Here is a 23,116-nt window from a genome sequence, read left to right as displayed (position 1 = left end):
AGCGCAGAAATTATCTAGCAGGTAGTAACATTTAGCTGCTATCCAGATAAAATATTTGTTTACTTGAGACTTGCTTGATAGCAGACTTAAACTAAATGGATAGCAATGGCAGTGACTACATTTATTTATTAGGATTTATTTACCGCCTTTTTGAAGGAATTCACTCAAGGCGGTGTACAGTAAGAATAGTGCTGAATATGCATATTCATTTAAACTCTGACATTTAAATTAACATAGTTGCAGCTGCCGGTCTATTGTTACGAGCAGCCTTGACTGCCTAAACCGTGGTATTAGAGAAGGAAAAAAAAATCTAATATGACCTTTGTCTTAGTAATTTTCCCACATACGTGTTATTGAGACATGATGCTTTTCATGCGTTACCATAGGTGGAGTGGCCTAGTGGTTGGAGCACTGGTTTTGACATCCAGAGGTGGCCATTTCAAATCCCACTGCTACTCCTTGTGATCTTGGGCAAGTCTTTTAATCCTCAGGTACAAACTTAGATTGTGAGCCGGACAGGGAAATACCCAGTGTACCTGAATGTAACTCACCTTGAACTACTACTGAAAAAGGTGTGAGCAAAAATCAAAATAAATAAGCTTGCCTTCTAATAGTCTTGGCTTTTAAGCTCGCATCCTGTGGCACTGTGCAGGCCACTGACGAAACAGATTAATCAAGAGTGGTAATTAGAAACCAGCCCTGGACTGTCAAGTTTGTAATAAATGCAAAATAGTATTTTTGAGCCAGTTCTCTGCATGTAGTTATTGGTGTAATAAGCCACATTTAATTGACTGGGAAAGATACTGTTAACAGCTAAATTACTAGGAAGAAACAACAATGGTCTTACGTGGGAATTGGATCCACGAGTTCAAGGTGTCAGAATTATCTGTTCTCTCTGCTTATGATGGAAGTTTGTCAGTCTTGTTTGTATTCATGCTGTCGTCTTAAAGGTTGATGGTGTTATATCCCAACTGTTGTTATTCCAGGGACTTGTATATGACACATCAGAGGCATCCCCTGGAAAACATGCCAGAAATTAGCATCTCGGCCAAGAATGGGCCTTTTTTTGGGAAATCCTTCTACCTAGATCTTCCGAACAACAAAAACACACAATTCCTTATCAGGACAATAAAGAAGCTGGGAGGGGTGAGTATCCTCTTTGCACTTTCCCAGGATTTGGAGAGTCATTTTGAACAGCAAGAGCACTCGCATTGACCCTCTTACTTTAGTTGGAAAACTGGGAGTGTGCGACATGACATATTTGGCTTTGTACAGTTAATGTCCAGATCATAAGCACTGACTATGGCATTGTGCCATAAATAATACATACATTTCTTCTAGCAATGTGGCTTTCCTCAGTTTGATTTGTTGTACAGAGGAACTTTGTTTTGTAGATGCAGCTGATTTTCACTGCCCAATGAAATGATCTCTGCTGCCATCTGGTTTCAGGTGATTGAAAGTTTCCTGAGCAAGGAGGTGACATACCTGGTTTCCAACAACAACTTCAGAGAAGGAAAAGGTGCAAAATTAACAGAACTACAGGACACCCCAGCCTGCAGGGAAATGAAAGCTGATTTGTTGCCCTCGAGCTTAGCAAAGCTGCAACAGCAGAAAGCAACTGATAATGTAAGTAAGAGGACCGACTTACAGTGGGGCTGTGGAAGAGATTAGGTTTATCTTCCTTAAAGAACGGATACTTGTGGCATAACAGGGTGCTATAATGTACTTTAATTGGGGTTCAAGGTGCAGTTGATGGATTTCAGAGTCCTCAGCCTTGCAGTTATGAACAGGACAGCTGCCTCATTCTGTGTGGATGGATATGCCAGGCAATATTTTGTATATATTTTTTTTCTGTGTGTGTGTACGTGATATGCTGAAAGCTGAAGAGTATTATGTTTAGAAAAGAGATATTCTGTGAGCAACAGTTAGGTTTTCCTCTGTTATAATCTCCGCAGGTGACTTCTCATGTGGTCTGTTTTCTGTTCCTAGTATGCCCACTTCAGCCGAGGGAAGGAGCTGCTGCAGAAGGCCATTGGTAATCAGGTGAGCCACCCACTAAGAAGGAAGCTTCTACAGAGCACAACTGTAGGAATTGACTTCTGATACCTCTTGGTCTTCATTTTGGTTCTGGGCAAAGTGAGTAATTGTTCTTTTTTGGCTGGTTCAGTCTCGGTCCCTCAACCGAACCAGGTGCACAACCGTTCAAACCTGTCTGTTCATTTGCCGATTTATTGGAGCTTGCTATACTGTCTTATCGGGCACATAGAACAATGCAGTTTAAATAATAAAATAAAGGACTTGTTTGGCGTCCATGATCTCACTTCTAAACCAAAAGATTATTTTGGATTTGTGAAACGAATGGTATTACTGGGAATTAAAAGTATTCTTATTTGCTGGCTTCGGCCAGAGCCCCCATCCTTTCCTCAGTGGAGATCATTAATGATCACACAAGCCTCTGTGGAGCGTGGGGAATTTTCTGACTTGGACTCAGGGCCAGATGCATCAACCAAACGTAAAAAAATCTAAAATGTAAAAGTCCTTAACGAATTTTAAAAAACGAAGAATGCACCAAAAAAACAAGTCGCACATGTGCGGTGCGGTATTGAAAAGTACAATGCATTAAAGATTCGTTAAACTGGTGTAATCCCCGTCGGTAATCGGCCCCTAAAGCATGCGCAGAGCAGCCAAGCGTTATGCTGGCTGCTCTGTGCGTGCCACAAACATCAAAACAACAACAAAAAACATAAACACGTGGCTCCCCGCTTTCCCCTGCATTAAATAGAAAATCAAAACAAAAATCAAAAAAGGATCAGGAGGGGGCAAAGGCGCTTGTCAGGAGCGTCCTGTACGGACGGCCTTGCCCCCCCCCCCCCCCTCCACTGCCCGAGGTCCCCACTGCTCCCTGCATGAAAAATCCCAATTTTAGCAGCCCTGGCCCCCCTCCCTTCCTCTCTTCCTTTCTTTCACCCACAGCTCCGCCCCGTGCCCCGCTGCCCCCCCCTGAGGTTGCCGCCGCTCCCCCCCCTCTGCATTACCAGACCCGCGCAGCGCCTCTCACCAGTGCTGCACGGGCAAGAAGAACATCTGATCGCCGCCGAGTCTTCAGGGCGTCTCTCCTTTCCTGACCTGGGCCTGCCCTCGTCTGACGTAAGTAACCAACGTAGTTACTTACGTCAGATGGGGGTGGGCCCAGGTCAGGAAAGGAGAGACATCCTGAAGACTCGGTGGCGATCAGATGTTCTTCTTGCCCGTGCAGCGCCTTCACACAGAGGTGAGAGGTGCTGCGCGGGCCCGGTGGAGGGGGGGAGCGGCGGCAACGACCTCGGGCGGGGCACGGGGGTGGAGGATGGCGGGATTCGGAGCTGGGGAGAAAGAAAGGAAGAGAGGAAGGGAGGGGGGGGCCAGGGCACAAGAAAATCTACGTGGTGTGCACCGAAAATACTGTAAATAAAGTTTATTGTGGTTTTTTTTACATTTCAACAATTTTTTATTGACGACTCAATCAAGTACATTATCAACAAGCACAGTATACAAAAAAATTGCTAACTTACTGCTTAAACAAACTGAACAGAAATAAACTGCCAATATGGTCATCAAAATTATCTTTCTTTTTCTCCCCATCCTATCCCCTCCCACACCCCAACCCCCACCCTCTAAGATTTATTCCCTTCCTTCCTCTTTTTTGTTTGTTTGACCTTTCAACAGTTGCTTATTGATGGCTATTCAACAGGAAGACCTCCACTAATATTAATACCAATATGCATTCCAAACCTGTACTCTTTACAGACAAGAGAATACATTCGTCTTCAAATTTTTACCTTTTATCCCCTCTACCCTCTTTGTGTATGTCCCCCCACCCCATCCCACTACATCCTATCCCTTAATATATACCCTATCTATTTATGTCTCAACATGTTTCTTATTGATAATATATGAAAAGGAAGAAAGAGAAGAAAAAAAAAAGGGGGGGGGGTGAGAGGAGGGGAACGTGACCCACCCAGCCAGAGCCTCTTTTACCTCTTTGTCCGGTATAGCCTTTTATTGTACCATGGAGCATCCTCACCCCCGTGCATCAATCCAATAATCAGCCAGGATTCCAGAGCAGAATTCTGGCGTGGTGTGGAAGGGACCCTACATACACTATTGTGTTTTTTTTAATATTTCAATATTTTTTTTATTGATGACAAAAAAGAACTGATAAACATACAACTGTTGATTTGACAACTGTGTTAACATCCTCTCATGAGCCAGAGTTGAATTATGTACATACCAGCCATCAATCTTGTATTTTTAACAAATTCCCTCCCATCCCTCCTGTCCCATTTCCCCCCTCCTCAGGTATGTTATTTCTTCCACAGCTAGAATGATATTAACATATAATATCCATGTATTTCCTTATAACATGGTGAATTGCCATAATTTGTATTGATATATGGTTAATATAACCTGTAGCCAATCTTTATTTACGAAACCATAACTTGTCCCAAAACTCCCTAACCCAAAGCTCTTCTTTCTTCCCCATAATCCTCCCCCCTCCCTCCCCAAAGCGTTGCTCAATTTTCAAAATTCCCTTTATTTATTCCATGGAAGCCTATTCAAAATATGACTTCTTGCTCTCGGTGAAATAGTGTTTATGTATGCCCCCCATACTGCTAGAAACCGCCGCTGCCCTCCTGGTGACAGACCTGCCCCTCTAGATTCCCACGTCAACAGTTCGTGGAGTCTATTCCTCCAGTGCCAAAAGGTGGGCGGGCAATCCTGAGTCCAATGCAGGAGAATGCATTTTTTCCCAATATACAAGCCTTTCCAAGGAATATTTTCTCCCCCCTTGTAACTCCCATCCAAAGCCTAGGTGTACTAAATATTGCTCTTTCAAGCGTCAGAGTTATTGTTTGCCCCAGTACGCCAGTCAAGTATCTGCCAATCGCCACCCAGAATAGTGAGATCAAGCTACATTGCCAGATACCATGAAAAAAATGTGCCTCTAACCTGTGGCACTTCCTGCAGTGCTGTATATTCGTTACTCCCGCCCTAAAAGCTTGTCTCTGAGAAAAATATGCCCAGTGAATAGTGCGAAAATGACACTCCTGGAGTTCTGCACTATGTACCATGGTTACCCCACTCTGAAGGGCTGATGATATCAATTGTGTGGGAATATTTTTGCCCGACTCTATGCTCCAACTATTTGCAACCTCTGTCAAATCCCGCTCCAATGAAAGTCTACCCAGTTGTCTATAAAACCAAGACACTGAAATTTGCCCCGCTGCATCTCCTTCTAACAATTCTCTTAGTTGTCTCCCGAACTGAGGACACAGACTATCTGGTGGCAGGGTTCTCACATAATGAGACAGCTGTTTATATGCCAGCCAGGCCGCTGTCCCCTGCCCACATTTCTCCAGGAAGTCAGCGTATGAAAGCAAGGATCCATCCTCCCTTACCAATTGTTCCAAGGAGTGTATTCCCCTATCTCCTAATAATCGAAAAACCCCGTTTTCATCTCCAGGCCTAAATGTAACATTCCCCCTCAATGGTAACCATACACTTCCTCTACTATCCTGTCCCCAGAATGGGAGCACTGTCCTCCACAGATACCACAAGGACTTTAACACAGCACTCCCCTGTACTCTTTCCGGTAAGTCTCTCCTTGGAGAATGTAACAGAAATCAAATGCCAAGGGCGGAAGTAAGCACGTTCTAGTTTCACATGCGTATAATCATCTGAGTCCATCAACCAGTCTCTTAAATGTCGTAATAGGCACGCCTGATTATACTTCCTGATACTTCTGGAAACCCTAGACCACCCATCTTTTGTGCTCCTAATAAATACTTCCACTTCACTTTAGGTTTTCCGCCCCCCCCCCCCCCCCCCCCAGCAAAATTTAACCACTAGTTTCCTGAGGGCTTCTAAGTCCTTTTTTAACAGCCACAGAGGAAGGGTCTGTAAGGTATAGAGCCATCTAGGGAATACCATCATTCTGAACAAATGTAATCGTCCCAGAAAAGTTAAGGGCAAGTTAGCCCAATTCATCAGCTGCTCCTTTGTCTCTCAGAGGAACCGGGAGACATTGATGTCATATAACTTTGCTGAATCCATTGTCAGCTGTACCCCTAGATATTTAAACTAGTCTTTTGCCCATCGTAATGGGAACCCCTTTCCCCATGATCTCCTTAGGTCATCTGAGCTTGCCAACGCTTCCGATTTTGAGAGGTTCAATCGGAAACCAGAAAAGTCTCCATACTCCTCTAAGCTCTCCATCAAATAATGCAGGGATTCCCTGGGTTCAGTTATTCCCTATCATCAAGCCGATCAATCCATAGACTAGTGGGTTGTGTCCATCTACCAGCAGGTGGAGATAGAGAGCAATCTTTTGCCTCCCTATATGTGGTCTTGTGCTGCCGGAAATTCCTCAGTATGTTCTATATCTAGCAGGTGTGTGGTCACACAGCAGCAGCTCTGGCTAGGTCTCCAAGCCTAATTGTTTAGGTTTTGTTGAGTACCTGGGGTTGAGGGCTCCTCGTGAGCAAGTGCAAACCTGGTGGTACCAGGTCCCTCCTTTTCTCCCCCCTTCCGCTGGCTCCATTTAAAAAAAAAAAAGCAGAAAAATAGACGTCCTTGAGAGAAAGACGTCCTTGCTTGCAGCTACTCACTGGGACTCCAAATCGTTGCAGCTCGGAGCGAGAAGCAGGTAATTTTACCTTTTCCTAGCGGGCAGGGGGTTCCCCGAACAGTCTCCACGTGGCCATGGCATCGGAGGGCAAGGGCGCGAAAAGACGCTCCCCGGACCGCGTGTGCTCGTCTAGCAGAGAAGCGGGGGGTTCAAAGGCAGAGGCGCCTTTTCGGAATCAGGAGAGTTCCCCGAGTTTTCCTCCAGTGCGGCGGTTTTTCCCGCCTTAGGCGCCCATCCCCCACTGGCCGCCCTCCCGGTTGTGGCCGGCCACGCTGCTCGGTCGGCTCCTTGGGCCGCCCTTGAGGTGGGAGACGTTAATGGTATGGTCGCCCTTGACTCAGGCGACGGTATAAAGTCGGCAAAGCGCCATTCTTCCCGCGCGGCTCCTTCGCGGAGTGTCGCGGTGGATGCCATTTTGGATGCGCAGCGTGCCTCTCCCCCGCTCTTGGGAGCGCAGGTTGAGAGTGCCTCTAGGGCCGTGGCCCAGGCTGCAGAAGTGCACAGACTGGGGGGTTTCTCCCCTGAGTTTATTTTACTGCTACATCAGGCTTTCCTTATGCAAAACGCTGCCCCTGCTACCCTGTCTGATAAGGGTGATGAGGCTTCCATGATCAAGCGCCCTCGGGTGGATCTCCAGGCCCTAGGGGACTCTGTCTCCTCTGATGTGGAGGAGGGCAGCGTATCTGAGTTCTCCCAAAGGTCCTTAGGGGATTCTGTGGAGGAGACTGATCCCCGCTCGGATGGAGCGGGTGACCCCTCTGCAGCGCGGCTTTTTCGCTCAGAGGATTTGCCCAACCTGTTAGTGCAGGCCATGAGCATTCTGAAAATTTCCTCTCCGGAAGAAGGCCCTCTCAGCCTCAGCTGGCTCTGCCATCATGCTGGGAACTAAGCGCCCGCCCAGAACCTTCCATGTTCATGAAGCCATGCAGACTTTAATTTCGGCTCAGTGGGATGCCCCTGAAGCGAGCCTTAAGATAGCCAGAGCCATGTCCCGTCTGTACCCTCTTGCTGAGGGTGAACGGGAGGCCTTTCTCTGGCCTACAGTAGACTCTTTAATCACTGCGGTGACTAAGAAGACGGCTCTGCCGGTGGAAGGTGGCACTGCCCTGAAGGACGCTCAGGACAGGAGATTGGAGGCGTCCTTAAGGTCGGCCTTTGAGGCGGCCGCCCTGAGTTTGCAAGCCTCGGTTTGCGGCTCCTATGTGGCCAGGGCATGCCTGACCGTTTTGCAGCGGGCTTCCCCCTCGGATTCTTCCTTGAGGGCGGACTGGCCGGCCCTGGAGTCGGGCCTGGCCTACTTGGCGGACTTGCTGTATGATGTCTTGAGAGCCTCGGCTAAAGGTATGGCTCAGACAGTTTCTGCCCGGCGGTGGCTGTGGCTTAAGCACTGGTCGGCTGACCATGCCTCAAAATCTCGCCTCGCCAAGTTGCCTTTTAAAGGCAAGCTGCTCTTTGGGGACGAGCTGGACAAGATCGTGACCGAGCTCGGCACGTCTTAAGGGCAAGAGGTTGCCGGAGGTCAGGACTCGAGCCAGCAGTACTCGCTCTGGTCCCTCCAAGGGCCGATTTCAGGAAGCCCGTCGGTATCGCCCGGGCAAGTCGGCCTCCTCTTCCTCCTCTTCTTTCAAGCGGAACTTATCTCCCAAGCAGCATTCCTTTCGCAGGGACCGCCGTCCCGGAGGTTCTTCCTCCGGCCCTCCCCAGGGTCTCGTACCCAATGACGGGGCCCTGGTCCATGCCCCAGAGCAGATCAGAGGACGGCTATCCTCGTTTCTGGGCGAGTGGACCAGGGTAACTTCAGACGCTTGGGTTCTGGAAGTCATCAGAGACGGCTACAAGCTAGAGTTCTGCCGACCCCTAAGAGATGGGTTCGTAAACTCTCCCTGCAAGTCTCCAGTCAGAGCGGCGGCAGTACAGCAGACTTTGGTCAACCTGCTCCGCCTGGGCGCGGTGGTCCCAGTGCCAGTAGATCAACTTGGCAAGGGACGTTACTCCATTTACTTTGTGGTGCCAAAGAAGGGAGGTGCTGTGCGGCCTATCCTCGTCCTGAAAGGGGTCAATCGGGACTTAAAGATACGGCACTTCCGGATGGAGACTCTCCGCTCCGTAATAGCTGCGGTGAAAAAGGGAGAATTCCTGGCATCCCTGGACATCAAGGAAGCTTACCTACATATTCCCATCTGGCCGCCTCATCAGCGCTTTCTGCGCTTTGCAGTACTGGGCCGACACTTCCAGTACAGAGCCCTCCCGTTCGGGATGGCTACGGCTCCGCGGACCTTCTCCAAAGTAATGGTGGTCATCACGGCCTACCTCCGCAAGGAGGGAGTGCAAGTCCATCCCTATCTGGACGACTGGCTGATCCAAGCCCCTTCCTATGCGGAGTGCGGGAGAGCTACAGATAGGGTCATTGCTCTTCTGAGCTCCCTGGGATGGATCATCAACTGGGAGAAAAGCCAGCTGCACCCGACTCAGTCCCTGGAGTATCTGGGAGTTAGATTCGACACCCAAGTGGGCAGAGTGTTCCTGCCGGACAACCGGAGCATCAAGCTTCGGACCCAGGTGGACCAGTTCCTAGCCTCCTCTACTCTTCAGGCTTGGGACTATGTGCAGCTGTTGGGCTCCATGTCGGCCACAATGGAGGTAGTGCCCTGGGCCAGGACTCATATGAGACCTCTACAGCACTCTCTTCTGCGGCGGTGGACTCCAGTCTCGGAGGATTACGCTGTACGCCTTCCTTTGGATCCAGCGGTACGAAAGGCGCTGAGTTGGTGGCTGAGGCCAGGCAAGCTGTCCGCGGGAATGCCTCTTACGACCCCGGAGTGGGTTGTCGTCACGACAGACGCCTGCTTGACGGGCTGGGGAGCCCACTGCCTGGGCCGGACAGCGCAGGGGCTCTGGTCTCCCGCAGAGACGAAATGGTCCATCAACCTCCTGGAACTCCGAGCCATTCGGTTGGCGCTTCTAGAGTTTCTCCCGGTACTGGTGCAGAGGCCTGTGCGGGTCCTGTCGGACAATGCTACGGCTGTGGCCTATGTCAACCGCCAGGGAGGTACCAGGAGCACCCCTCTAGCCAAGGAGGCCATGAAGCTATGCCTGTGGGCGGAAGCGAATCTGAAACAGCTGTCGGCGGCCCACATTGCGGGAGTCATGAATGTCAAGGTGGACTTTCTCAGTCGCCATACCTTGGATCCCGGAGAGTGGCAACTGTCTGCTCGGGCGTTCTTGGACATCACAAAGCGCTGGGGCCGGCCAAGCCTGGATCTGATGGCGTCCTCGGCCAAGTGCCGCGTTTTTTCAGCAGAGGACGGGACCCTCGATCTCTGGGAGTCGATGCTCTTCTCCAGCAGTTGCCGGCACAGGAGCTTCTCTACGTGTTCCTGCCCTGGCCCATGATGGGCAGGGTGCTAGGCCGGGTGGCAAAGCATCCGGGCCGGGTGATCCTGGTGGGTCCAGATTGGCCCAGACGTCCCTAGTATGCGGACTTAATCAGACTCTCGGTGGACGGCCCTCTGCGGCTGCCAGCGGAGCGGGGTCTCTTGCATCAGGGTCCCATGGTGATGGAGGATCCCTCCCCCTTTGGTCTTACGGCCTGGCTCTTGAGCGGAAGCGGCTGAGGAAGAAGGGCTTCTCAGACAAGGTCATCGCCACTATGCTGAGAGCGAGGAAGCGCTCTACTTCTACCACGTACGCCAGGGTTTGGCGTACCTTTGCGTCGTTGTGCGAGGCAGGCTCTGTATCGCCCTTCACTGCTCCAATATCTTCAGTGTTGGCGTTCCTGCAGGAGGGGCTGGAGAAAGGCCTGTCGCTCAGTTCGCTGAAAGTCCAAGTGGCGGCTCTAGCTTGCTTCAGGAGTCGTCTGAAGGGGGCTTCCCTGGCTTCACAGCCAGATGTGGTTCGCTTTCTCAAAGGAGTTAATCACCTGCGCCCCCCTCTGCACTCGATAGTGCCTACGTGGAATCTCAATCTGGTGCTACAGACCTTGCAGAAGCTGCCCTTCAAGCCCTTGCCAAGGGCATCGCTGAAGGACCTGACGTTGAAAGCGGTCTTCCTGGTGGCTATCACATCAGCCAGAAGAGTTTCTGAGCTCTAGGCGCTCTCGTGTAGAGAGCCATTGCTGTGATTCACTGAGGCAGGAGTATCGATTCGCCCAGTGACTTCCTTCCTGCCCAAGATTGTTTCTCGATCCCATGTGAATCAGCAGCTTTACCTACCCTCCTTTCGTAGGGAGGATTACCCAGAGGAGTACCCTGCGCTCAAATACCTGGATGTTAGACGGGTCATCATCAGATACTTGGAAGTGACCAATGATTTCCGGAAGTCGGATCACCTGTTCGTGCTGTTCGCAGGCCCTCGTAAGGGTCTGCAGGCATCTAAGCCTACGGTGGCACGTTGGGTCAAGGAGACGATCGCGGCAGCTTATGTGGCGGCAGGGAAGATTCCGCCTATTCAGCTGAAGGCACACTCTACTAGAGCACAAGCAGCCTCGATGGCGGAGTCCAGATCTGTCTCCTTGGAAGAGATTTGCAGAGCGGCTACTTGGTCGTCGGCTCATACCTTCTCACGACATTACCGCTTGGATGTGGCAGCTTGGGCCGAGGCCCAGTTTGGGGCTTCAGTGTTGCGTTCAGGGATTTCCATGTCCCGCCCTGGGTGAGTACTGCTTCGGTACATCCCACCAGTCTATGGATTGATCGGCTTGATGATAGGGAAGGTAAAATTATGTATCATACCTGATAATTTTCTTTCCCTTAATCATAGCCGATCAATCCATAGCCCCTCCCAGATATCTGTATTTTGTGTTCTGGTTATATTTCAGGTTCAAGTTCAGCCTTCAGATCCTGTTCACGAGGACTTTGTGTTCAAGTTCTTCCAATTGAAGTTTCTTCGAGTTGAGACGATTTTGTGTTACAGTGAGCTGCTGCTTCCTCTCCCCCCGTTTCGGCGGTGGCTGGATTGATAACTAAATTATGCTGGCGCTCCCTCCCGCTTCGTGCGGCTGTAGGGTAGCTTTTTATCCCTCCCGCTTTGGCGGTGTTAGGGTAAGCCAGCTCCTCCTGCGGTTGCAGTAGCAGGATAAGCCAATTCCCCCCGCGTCGGCGGGTGTGGTTTCCCGCCCACCGCCCCGGCGGTGGTGCGCTGGAATATTTCCCCTCCCCCGGTCCGGCGGTGGTGAGCTGGGCAGAGTGTCCCTTTGTGGGTGTAATTCTCTAATTGCTGAGTCCTGCGGATGGAGCTTTGATATCGACATACTGGGAAATTTCTGGCAGCACATGACCACATATAGGGAGGCAAAAGATTGCTCTCTATCTCCACCTGCTGGTAGATGGACACAACCCACCAGTCTATGGATTGATCGGCTATGATTAAGGGAAAGAAAAGTATCAGGTATGATACATAATTTTACCTTATTACTAATAAATCATCTGCAAAAGCAGCTGTTTTAAAGAGAAAGTCCCCTATATGCACCCCCTTCACTTCTGAATTGAGCTGTAATTCCCTCAGTAATGGATCTAGAGTTAAAACAAACAATAATGGGGAGAGTGGGCATCCCTGTCTAGTCCCTCTTCTGGTTTTAAATCTATCTGAAGCAATGCCATTGGCATACACACACGCTTCAGGGTCCTCTTATAACGTCTGTACAGCCTTATTGAACCAGCCCTCTATCCCATAAGCCTTTAATGTGCCAAATAAAAAGCCCCAGTCCACTCTATCAAACGCTTTTTCCGCGTCAAAACTGATGAGTAAGGCTGGGTGCCCTTCCAATCTAATCGTCTCTAATGCCGCTAAGATCCGTCTTATATTTTTGGCTATTACCCTCCCCCTTGTAAACCCCACTTGGGGCTTGGCTACTAAGGACAGTAAGACTCTCGCCAGTCTGTTTGCCAATATCTTGGCCAAGAGCTTTACCTCAGTATTGAGTAGGGAAATGGGGCGATAGGATTCTGGTTGATCTTCTGGTTTACCAGGTTTTCGTAATACTATTATCTGTGCTGTGTTCAAATGTACCGGGAGCTTTCCTTGTTGAACAGATTTCTGAAAGACTTCTGTCAGTACTGGGCTAATATCCTGTAGTAGCTTATAAAACTCGTTGCGTAGCCCGTCCGGGCCAGGCGCTTTTCCAAGCGCACTTTGCTTAATTACCCATGCCACTTCCTCTGTGTCTTTTGGGGCACTAAACTGGGACAGCTCTTCATGCGATATCTGTGGTAAGTCTATGCTATTCAGGTAAACTTCACTGTCTATTAGCTGAGGTTGCTGGGACTCATATAATTTAGTAAAAACGTCCCTAAGCACTTTATTGATTGCCTTATCCTCGTTCGCCCGTACCCCTCTAGAATCTACCAATGTAGCTATCTTATTCTGGCCCAAACTACCCTTTGCCAATCTAGCCAGAAGGGCGCTACTTTTATTTGCAAATTTATAAAGTTGAAATTTATAAAAAGCCCAGGATTTCTTTGCCTCTGTATGTATTAACTCATTTAGAGCTTGTTGGGTTTCCAACAATTGCTTCTTTACTCGCAGTGAAGGACTCATTCCATACTGCTGTCTTAAGGTGGTTACTTGTTTTTCTAATCGCAAAAGTTCCCGTTTTCTCACCTTTCTTTGGTAACTCACATAAGAAATAATTTCTCCCCGGAGAACCACTTTTGCTGTTTCCCAAAACAATGCAACGTCCGATCTATGTTGTTCATTGTCATTGCTGTCACTTTGAAAGCAGAAATGGCAGAAATTTACTATCTCTGTATAAGTGAGTGGGGAATCTCCAGCCTCTCTCAGGCTGTCTGGGTCGGCCTCCCCGTAGACCCAACTCCACCCAAGCATGGTCAGAAATCATAATAGGGCCTATCTTTGTACTTTCTACCTGCGTAAAGAGTTCTCTGGAGATTAGCAGATAATCTATCCTGGACATTGTGGAGTGAGCCCTAGAAATGTGTGTGAAGTCCCTCTCCAAAGGATTAAGTGTTCGCCACGCATCCACTAGTCCCAAAGATGACCCTAATAAGGTTACCCCTCTCATTGTCCTTGCTAATTCTCTATCTGTAGGCTGAGATCTATCTATTGTAGGATCTGCCACATCATTTAAATCTCCTCCCAATATTATCGGAATATCACCCAGCTCCAGTATCTGTCTGATTACCTTTGTATAAAATTCTCGATGAAAAGTATTTGGTGCATAAAGGTTATACAACAGTATAGGCTGACGGTGACGCTCAAGGATCACAGAGGCCAGAACATGTCTGCGATAACTTTCTTAATCTCTAAATGCAATCCCTTCTTGAACAAGATTACCACTCCTCCCTTCCTTCCCACTGCCGGGGCTTCTACAAGGTCACCCACCCACCATCTTTTGAGTTTGGCATGCTCTGTCGTGGATAGATTCGATTCCTGCAGGAAGGCAACGACGGTCCCCCTATCTCTCAGTACTTTCAAAATTTTATGTCTCTTGATTGGGGATTGAAACCCTCCTACATTCCAAGTAGTGAATGTTAATTTAGACATATTATCCTATCCTTAAACTCTCCTTATAGCCAATACCCCCAAACGCCTCTAGTCTCTGAGTTTGTTTGACGGTGGGAATTCTACTTCCACCTCACATCTGCCTACCAAACGCTCAAATTTGATTGTGTAGTATTATAAGACAAAAAAAAAAAGATAGTATCCAAACTTTATATATAAAGCAGGAGAATCTTCCCAAATTCTTGGTCATCAGAGTTTAGTCCTCATATGCCTCCCCTCCCCCCCCCCAAAAAAAAAATAAAATAAAATATTGTCTAGTAAAGAAGACACATCAAATTTGGGGAAGGAAGTAATTTTCCCCTTGAGTATGTAGAAGGATATGGTAGTAGGGGGTGTATGTGTCTGTACAGATATAGGCGGGGTGGGAGGGGATGGACATTTGTGTAGACGTTATAAGCTGATAGGCAGATGCTCAAAACTCTGGCACAGTTCTGATCAGCACCATGAAGGAACTCACTAATTCTCAACACTAATGAGATGCAAATTTAGGTGCTATTATTACGTTGAGCATTAGGGAGTTCAGCGGGAGCATAGTGTCTGGCACATGCACTCCAGAGTTGTTTGTTAAGCGCATCTCTTAAGCGCATGCCCAGAACGCCAGGGAGGGAGAAGGAAGAGTGTGTGGCATAAGAGAGAATTTATTTTAAAGGACACTAATGGAGACAAACTAATAAGGTGAGCCAACCAGGTAGAGTACAAGCCCAACTCAAACTGAGAATGCATCAGACTGGAGCAAAACCAGATTTATCAAGGCACTGGCCCAAAAGTCAACTCTGATCCCTCTGCTTTTTCTACAACTTTTAATACTTCTACTAAGAAACATTTCTACATTCCATTTGTGCTGGTGAGTGTTTCCAATGCTTGGGGGAAGGGAGGGGGGGCTGCCTCTTGCCTCTTCTGTACCCTTACGCCAGCTCGAGTGGTCCAAAGTGACAAGCTGGGCTGCTTCTCAAACTCTTAACATCAGCTCTGAGCTGGTGTACGGTTTACAATGAGAGGAGTACCCTTGTTTTGCATGCTGCCCGCTGAGCATTGGGGAGGAATGGCGAATGAGCTCATCAGCATTCATTTGCATGCTCACTGCGCTATTCCTTTCCGTGCTCTAGGACTCTGAACATTTGGTGCCAGTAAATGCGGGTGCTAGTCTGGTGCCAATGGCCTTTAGCGCCCGCATTTACTTTCAAGCATCTGGGCCTGATTATGACATGGCCAATGGATGATTTGTATACTGTTGATTTTCTAAGGGCAGTAGGCCGGCATACTAAATGGAGATGGGGGTGGGAAGGGTATGTTGGATTTTTCTTAACCAAAACATGGTTTTACTTTGTTTATGGCAATGTTTTTATTTATTTATTACATTTATACCCCGCACTTTCCCACACATGGCAGGCTCAATGCGGCTTACATAGTAACAATATAAATAATTACATCACTTCAATAAAAAAGATTTAAACATAAGAGCAGTAGGCCTTCATTCTTCCATAGGTTATAGTAAGGTATGAGGGGAAGGGGCGGGAGGAGACTCAGTAACATAATCTAAAAAATGTATGTTTTGTGAGAATTTTCTTCTCGTTAACATACCTGTTGATAATCTGTTTCTCTGAGGACAAGCAGGCTGCTTGTGCTCACTGATGGGTGATGTCCACGACAGCCCCCTCCAACCGGAAACTTCACTAGCAAATGCCTTTGCTAGTCCTCGCGCGCCGATGCGCATGCACGTCCGTCTTCCTGCCCGAACCGGCTCGTGTTCGTCAGTCTTCTTTTGTCCGCGCTCGGGACGGTCGTGTTTTACCGCCGTTTCGTGCCCCTCAAGTTGACCCTCGCGCGTCTTCGCGATTTTCGACAGAAAAAAAAAAAAAGAGACCGATCGGTCTTTACCCTTTTCTCGTATTTCCAGCTTTTTCCCCAAGTAAGTTTCCTTTCGCTTCGGTACCGGGAAGCTCCGGTGACATGCTTCGCTTGAAGAAGTCTAAGAAGCATCGTCACCGGTCTCGGTACCGAGAGCTCTGGGTCACCGAGGCATTCTGCACCCAGTAGGCATCGGCACCGGGAGGACCGCTCACTCTCTGTTCAGGAGGTGTTGATGCGCTCCCCCTTGGACAGCCCGGAACAGACTCTGACATCGACGCCTGCATCGGCTTCTCAGTCTTTCTCCACAGCCGCTCTGCACAAGAGTCTCCAGGCCGTTCTTCCAGAGATTCTGGGAGAGCTGTTGAGTCCTTCCCTTCCGATACCGGGGGTGCTTGCGCCACCGGTACCGTCGAGTGAGGCGCTGGCTGGCCCCTTGCCCGAGGTGAGGTCCGGATATGGCCGCCTCCCAGGCAGACTCCCCTACGATGCCAGCGGAGGGAGCTTCGCCGGTGCTGGCGAGGGAGTCCACCACTCGACACTCCTACCGTGGCCGTGTTTCCACGGAGTCGAGTCGGGCACGGCTTCAGACGCAGGTTCGTGAACTTGTCTGATACCGATGGTGAGGCCTCGTGAGAGGAGGAGGAGGACATCAGATATTTCTCTGACGAGGAGTCTGATGGCCTTCCTTCTGATCCCACTCCCTCCCCTGAAAGGCAGCTTTCTCCTCCCAAGAGTCTGTCTTTCGCGGCCTTTGTCCGGGAGATGTCTATGGCCATCCCCTTCCCGGTGGTTGTGGAGGATGAGCCCAGGGCTGAAATGTTTGAGCTCTTGGACTATCCTTCTCCACCTAAGGAAGCTTCCACAGTACCTATGCATCATGTCCTAAAAAAGACATTGCTGGCAAACTGGACCAAGCCACTAACTAATCCCCACATTCCCAAGAAGATCGAATCCCAGTATTGGATCCATGGGGACCCAGAGCTGATGCGCACTCAGTTGCCTCACGACTCTGGTGTGGTGGATCTGGCCCTAAAGAAGGCTAAGAGTTCTAGAGAGCATGCTTCAGGCGCCCCCGGGCAAAGACTCTAGAACCTTAGACTCCTTTGGGAGGAAGGCCTATCATTCCTCTATGCTCGTGGCCAAGATTCAGTCCTACCAGCTCTACACGAGCATCCATATGTGGAACAATGTGCGGCAGTTGGCGGGCTTGGTGGACAAGCTCCCTCCTGAGCAAGCCAAGCCGTTTCAGGAGGTGGTCAGGCAGCTGAAGGCGTGCAGAAAATTCCTGGCCAGAGGGGTATATGATACCTTTGATGTTGCGTCCAGCGCCGCTGCTCAAGGTGTGGTGATGCGCACTCTCATGGCTGCGTGCCTCCGACCTGGAGAATAGGATCCAGCAGCGGATTGCGGACTCCCCTTGCCGAGCGGACAACATTTTTGGAGAAAAAGTCGAACAGGTGGTAGAACAGCTCCACCAGCGGGATAACGCTTTCGACAAATTCTCCCACCGGCAGCCTTCAGCATCTACCTCCTCAGGTAGACGTTTTTATGGGGGAAGGAGGACTGTTCCCTACTCTTCTGGTAAGCGTAGGTAGAATCCTCCCTCTCGACAGCCTGCGGCCCAGGCTAAGCCCCAGCACGCTCGCTCTCGTCAGCAGCGTGCGCCTCAGCAAGGCCCCTCGGCTCCCCAGCAAAAGCAGGGGGCGAGCTTTTGACTGGCTCCAGCAGAGCATAGCCGACATCAACGTGTCCGTGCCGGGTGATCTGCCGGTCGGGGGGAGGTTGAAAGTTTTTCACCAAAGGTGGCCTCTTGTAACCTCCGACCGTTGGGTTCTTCAAATAGTCCGGCAAGGATACACCCTCAATTTGGCCTCGAAGCCTCCAAATTGCCCACTGGGAGCTCAGTCCTACAGCTTCCAGCACAAGCAGGTACTTGCAGAGGAACTCTCCGCCCTTCTCAGCGCCAATGTGGTCGAGCCCGTGCCATCCGGGCAAGAAAGGCTGGGATTCTATTCCAGGTACTTCCTTGTGGAAAAGAAAACAGGGGGGATGCGTTCCATCCTAGACCTAAGGGCCCTGAACAAATATCTGGTCAAAGAAAAGTTCAGGATGCTTTCCCTGGGCACCCTTCTTCCAATGATTCAGGAAAACAATTGGCTATGCTCTCTGGACTTGAAGGACGCCTACACGCACATCCCGATATTGCCAGCTCACAGGCAGTATCTGCGATTTCAGCTGGGCACAAGTCACTTCCAGTACTGTGTGCTACCCTTTGGGCTCGCCTCTGCGCCCAGGGTGTTCACGAAGTGTCTGGCTGTAGTAGCAGCAGCGCTTCGCAGGCTGGGAGTGCACGTGTTCCCTTATCTCGACGATTGGCTGGTGAAGAACACATCCGAGGCAGGAGCTCTACAGTCCATGCAGATGACTATTCGCCTCCTGGAGCTACTGGGGTTTGTGATAAAATATCCAAAGTCCCATCTTCTCCCAGTACAGAGACTCGAATTCATAGGAGCTCTGCTGGATTCTCGGACGGCTCGTGCCTATCTTCCGGAGACAAGGGCCAGCAATCTGTTGTCCCTCGTCTCCCGGGTACAAGCGTCTCAGCAGATCACAGCTCAGCAGATGTTGAGATTGCTTGGCCACATGGCCTCCACAGTTCATGTAACTCCCATGGCTCGTCTTCACATGCGATCTGCTCAATGCACCCTAGCTTCCCAGTGGTTTCAAGCTGCTGGGGATCTAGAAGACGTGATCCACGAGTTTTCTCAAATCCCTTTATTGGTGGACGATTTGGTCCAATTTGACTCTGGGACGCCCTTTCCAAATTCCTCAGCCACAAAAAGTGCTGACTACGGATGCGTCTCTCCTGGGGTGGGGAGCTCATGTCGATGGGCTTCACACCCAGGGAAGCTGGTCCCTTCAGGAACTCGATCTGCAGATCAATCTCCTGGAGTTACGAGCGGTCTGGAACGCTCAGAAGGCTTTCAGAGATCGGCTGTCCCACCAAATTATCCAAATTCAGACAGACAACCAGGTTGCCATGTATTACATCAACAAGCAGGGGGGCACCGGATCTCGCCCCCTGTGTCAGGAAGCCGTCAGCATGTGGCTGTGGGCTCGCCGTCATGGCATGTTGCTCCAAGCCACATATCTGGCAGGCGTAAACAACAGTCTGGCCGACAGGTTGAACAGGATTATGCAACCTCACGAGTGGTCGCTCAACTCCAGAGTAGTGCGCCGGATCTTCCAGGTGTGGGGCACCCCCTTGGTAGATCTCTTCGCATCTCAAGCCAACCACAAGGTCCCTCAGTTCTGTTCCAGACTTCAGGCCCACGGCAGACTGGCATCGGATGCCTTCCTCCTGGATTGGGGGAACGGCCTGCTGTATGCTTATCCTCCCTTTCTTCTGGTGGGGAAGACTTTGTTGAAACTCAAGCAAGACCGAGGCACCATGATTCTGATTGCTCCTTTTAGGCCGCGTCAGATCTGGTTCCCTCTCCTTCTGGAGTTGTCCTCCGAAGAACCGTGGAGATTGGAGTGTTTTCCGACCCTCATCACACAGAACGAAGGGGCGCTTCTGTATCCCAACCTCCAGTCTCTGGCTCTCACGGCCTGGATGTTGAGAGCGTAGACTTTGCCTCTTTGGGTCTGTCGGAGGGTGTCTCCCGTGTCTTGCTTGCTTCCAGAAAAGATTCCACTAAGAGGAGTTACTTCTTTTTATGGAGGAGGTTTGCCGTCTGGTGTGACAGCAAGGCCTTAGATCCTCGCTCCTGTCCTACACAGACCCTGCTTGAATACCTTCTGCACTTGTCTGAGTCTGGTCTCAAGACCAACTCTGTAAGGGTTCACCTTAGCGCAATCAGTGCATACCATTACCGTGTGGAAGGTAAGCCGATCTCAGGACAGCCTTTAGTTGTTCGCTTCATGAGAGGTTTGCTTTTGTCAAAGCCCCCTGTCAGGCCTCCTACAGTGTCATGGGATCTCAATGTTGTTCTCACCCAGCTGATGAAACCTCCTTTTGAGCCACTGAACTCCTGCCATCTGAAGTACTTGACCTGGAAGGTCATTTTCTTGGTGGCAGTTACTTCAGCTCGTAGAGTCAGTGAGCTTCAGGCCCTGGTAGCCCAGGCCCCTTACACTAGATTTCATCATAATAGAGTAGTCCTCCGCACTCACCCTAAGTTCTTGCCGAAGGTAGTGTCGGAGTTCCATCTGAAGCAGTCAATTGTCTTGCCAACATTCTTTCCCCGTCTGCATTCCTGCCCTGCTGAACGTCAGCTGCACACATTGGACTGCAAAAGAGCATTGGCCTTCTATCTGGAGCGGACACAGCCCAACAGACAGTCCGCCCAAATGTTTGTTTCTTTTGATCCCAACAGGAGGGGAGTGGCTGTGGGGAAACGCACCATATCCAATTGGCTAGCAGATTGCATTTCCTTCACTTACGCCCAGGCTGGGCTGGCTCTTGAGGGTCATGTCACGGCTCACAATGTTAGAGCCATGGCAGCGTCAGTGGCCCACTTGAAGTCAGCCACTATTGAAGAGATTTGCAAGGCTGCGACGTAGTCATCTGTCCACACATTCACATCTCATTACTGCCTGCAGCAGGATACCCGACGCGACAGTCGGTTCGGGCAGTGAGTGCTTCAGAATCTGTTCGGGGTTTAGAATCCAACTCCACCCCCCTAGGCCCATGTTTATTCTGTTCCAGGCTACACTCTCAGTTAGTTGGATAAATGATTAGGTCAATCTCAGTTATGTCCTCGCCGTTGCGAGGCCCAATTGACCATGTTTGTTGTTTTGAGTGAGCCTGGGGGCTAGGGATATCCCATCAGTGAGAACAAGCAGCCTGCTTGTCCTCGGAGAAAGCGAATGCTACATACCTGTAGAAGGTATTCTCCGAGGACAGCAGGCTGATTGTTCTCACATACCCGCCCGCCTCCCCCTTGGAGTTGTGTCTTCCCTTGTCTTTGTCTTGCTACATATGGAACTGTTTTCGCATCCTGTTCAAACTTCTTCTACTAACCTGTAAATGTACTCACTCTGCTGCTCCCCAGTATCTCTCCACACTCGTCCTTCCCTACACCCCTTCCCGTGCACTCCGCTCCATGGATAAATCCTTCTTCTCCGAGGACAAGCAGGCTGCTTGTTCTCACTGATGGGTGACGTCCACGGCAGCCCCTCCAATCGGAAACTTCACTAGCAAAGTCCTTTGCTAGCCCTCGCGCGCACCGCGCATGCGCGGCCGTCTTCCCGCCCGAAACCGGCTCGAGCCGGCCAGTCTTCTTTTGTCCGCACTCGGTACGGTCGTGTTTTCGCCATGTCGAGCCCCGGAAAGTCGACCTCGCGCGTCCAATTTATTTTGAGCGTGTTTTTTTCCTTCGGGAAAGTTTTCTCTTAGTCGGGAAGTGCTCCGGAAACCCCCCGTCGGGTTTCGTGTAAATCCTCCCCGTACTTCCAGCTTTTTGCCCCGGTAAGTTTTCTTTCGTCGTCGGGGTAGGCCTCTTTTTGGCCTCGGTCGAGATTTTTCTCCCTCTAAATTTTGGTGCTTCAAATTTCGCCATTTCGGCTTTTGATTTCGCCGGCGTGATTTTTCCGTCCATGACATCGAAGCCTTCCAGCGGCTTCAAGAAGTGCACCCAGTGCGCCCGGGTTATCTCACTCACTGATCGACACTCATCGTGTCTTCAGTGTCTGGGGGCCGAGCACCGCCCTCAGAACTGCAGTCTGTGTTCCCTGCTTCAAAGGCGGACTAAGGTAGCGAGACTAGCCCAGTGGAACGTGTTGTTCTCGGGCTCTTCGTCGGCATCGGCACCGGGATCTTCGAGTGCATCGACGTCGTCAGCGTCCAGACCATCTTCCTCGGCCGCCCCTGCATCGAGTGCATCGAGGCATCGGGCCTCTGCATCGGCGCCGAGACATCGGATAGCTGCATCGACGTCGGTGGTACCAGGACCTCGTCTGCTGATGTCGTCGGACGGTGGTGCATCGGGTGGAGTGCAGGTGAGGGCTGTCCATTCCCCTGCTGGTGGCGGTGAGCCCTCGGGTGGGTCTCCGCCTACCCTGAGGGCTCCTGCGGTACAGCCCCCCCGAGATCGACCTTCTTCAGTCTCGGCCCCGAGGAAGCGACGGGTGGATTCGACGTCCTCCTCGTCGGTGCCGGGGAGCTCCGGTGACATGCTTCGGAAGAAATCGAAGAAGCATCGACACCGGTCTCCTCCCCGTGTCGGCACCGAGAGCTCTGGGTCGCCGAGGGATTCGGCACCCAGCAGGCATCGGCACCGAGAGGACCGCTCACCCTCTGTTCAAGAGGTGTCGATGCGCTCCGCTCTGGACAGCCCGGAACAGCCTCCACGCCCGGAACAGGTACTGACGTCGACGCCTGCATCGACCTCTCAGCCTTTCTCTGCAGCCACTCTAAACGAGAGCCTCCGGGCCGTTCTCCCAGAGATTCTGGGAGAGCTGTTGCGCCCTACCCCTCTGGTACCGGCGGTGCTTGCGCCTCCGGTACCGTCGAGCGTGGCGCCGGCTGGCCCATCGCCCAGGTTGAGGTCCCCGACGTCGGTACCGCGTGCGGTGCCGACCGCGGCCACCTCCCAGGAAGGCTCCCCGACCACGTCGGCGGAGGGAGCTTCGCCGATGCGGGCAAGGGAGTCTACCTCTCGACGCCCCCATCGTGGACGGGGTTCCACGGAGTCGAGCAGGGCGAGGTTGCAGACACAGGTCCGGGAACTCGTGTCTGACACCGAGGGTGAGGCCTCGTGGGAGGAAGAGGAAGATCCCAGATATTTCTCTGACGAGGAGTCTGAGGGTCTTCCGTCTGATCCCACTCCCTCTCCTGAGAGACAGCTTTCTCTTCCCGAGAGTCTGTCTTTCGCTTCCTTTGTCCGGGAGATGTCTACGGCCATCCCCTTCCCGGTGGTTGTGGAGGACGAGCCCAGGGCTGAAATGTTTGAGCTCCTGGACTATCCTTCTCCACCTAAGGAAGCGTCCACTGTTCCCTTGCACCATGTCCTGAAGAAGACATTGCTTGCGAACTGGACCAAGCCATTAACTAATCCCCACATTCCCAAGAAGATC

General features: G+C 50.8%; 1 protein-coding gene across 2 annotated transcripts in view; it reads left to right on the top strand.

Annotated features, from left to right (window-relative positions):
* Positions 1-23,116, top strand: part of DBF4B (DBF4 zinc finger B) — a 124,781-nt gene that overhangs the window by 17,805 nt on the left and 83,860 nt on the right. For both annotated transcript variants that reach the window (XM_030221904.1, XM_030221903.1), the window contains exons 2-4: positions 987-1,146; positions 1,450-1,626; positions 1,990-2,043. In XM_030221904.1, the coding sequence (XP_030077764.1) occupies positions 997-1,146; positions 1,450-1,626; positions 1,990-2,043 (381 nt within the window). In that variant the 5' untranslated portion in view covers positions 987-996. The remainder of the gene's footprint in view (positions 1-986; positions 1,147-1,449; positions 1,627-1,989; positions 2,044-23,116) is intronic.

The sequence above is a fragment of the Microcaecilia unicolor genome, chromosome 12, assembly GCF_901765095.1.
Source record: "Microcaecilia unicolor chromosome 12, aMicUni1.1, whole genome shotgun sequence".
Taxonomy (NCBI): domain Eukaryota; kingdom Metazoa; phylum Chordata; class Amphibia; order Gymnophiona; family Siphonopidae; genus Microcaecilia; species Microcaecilia unicolor.
The sequence above is the reverse complement of the archived record's forward strand: the minus strand, read 5'-3'. Positions and strand labels throughout refer to the sequence as shown.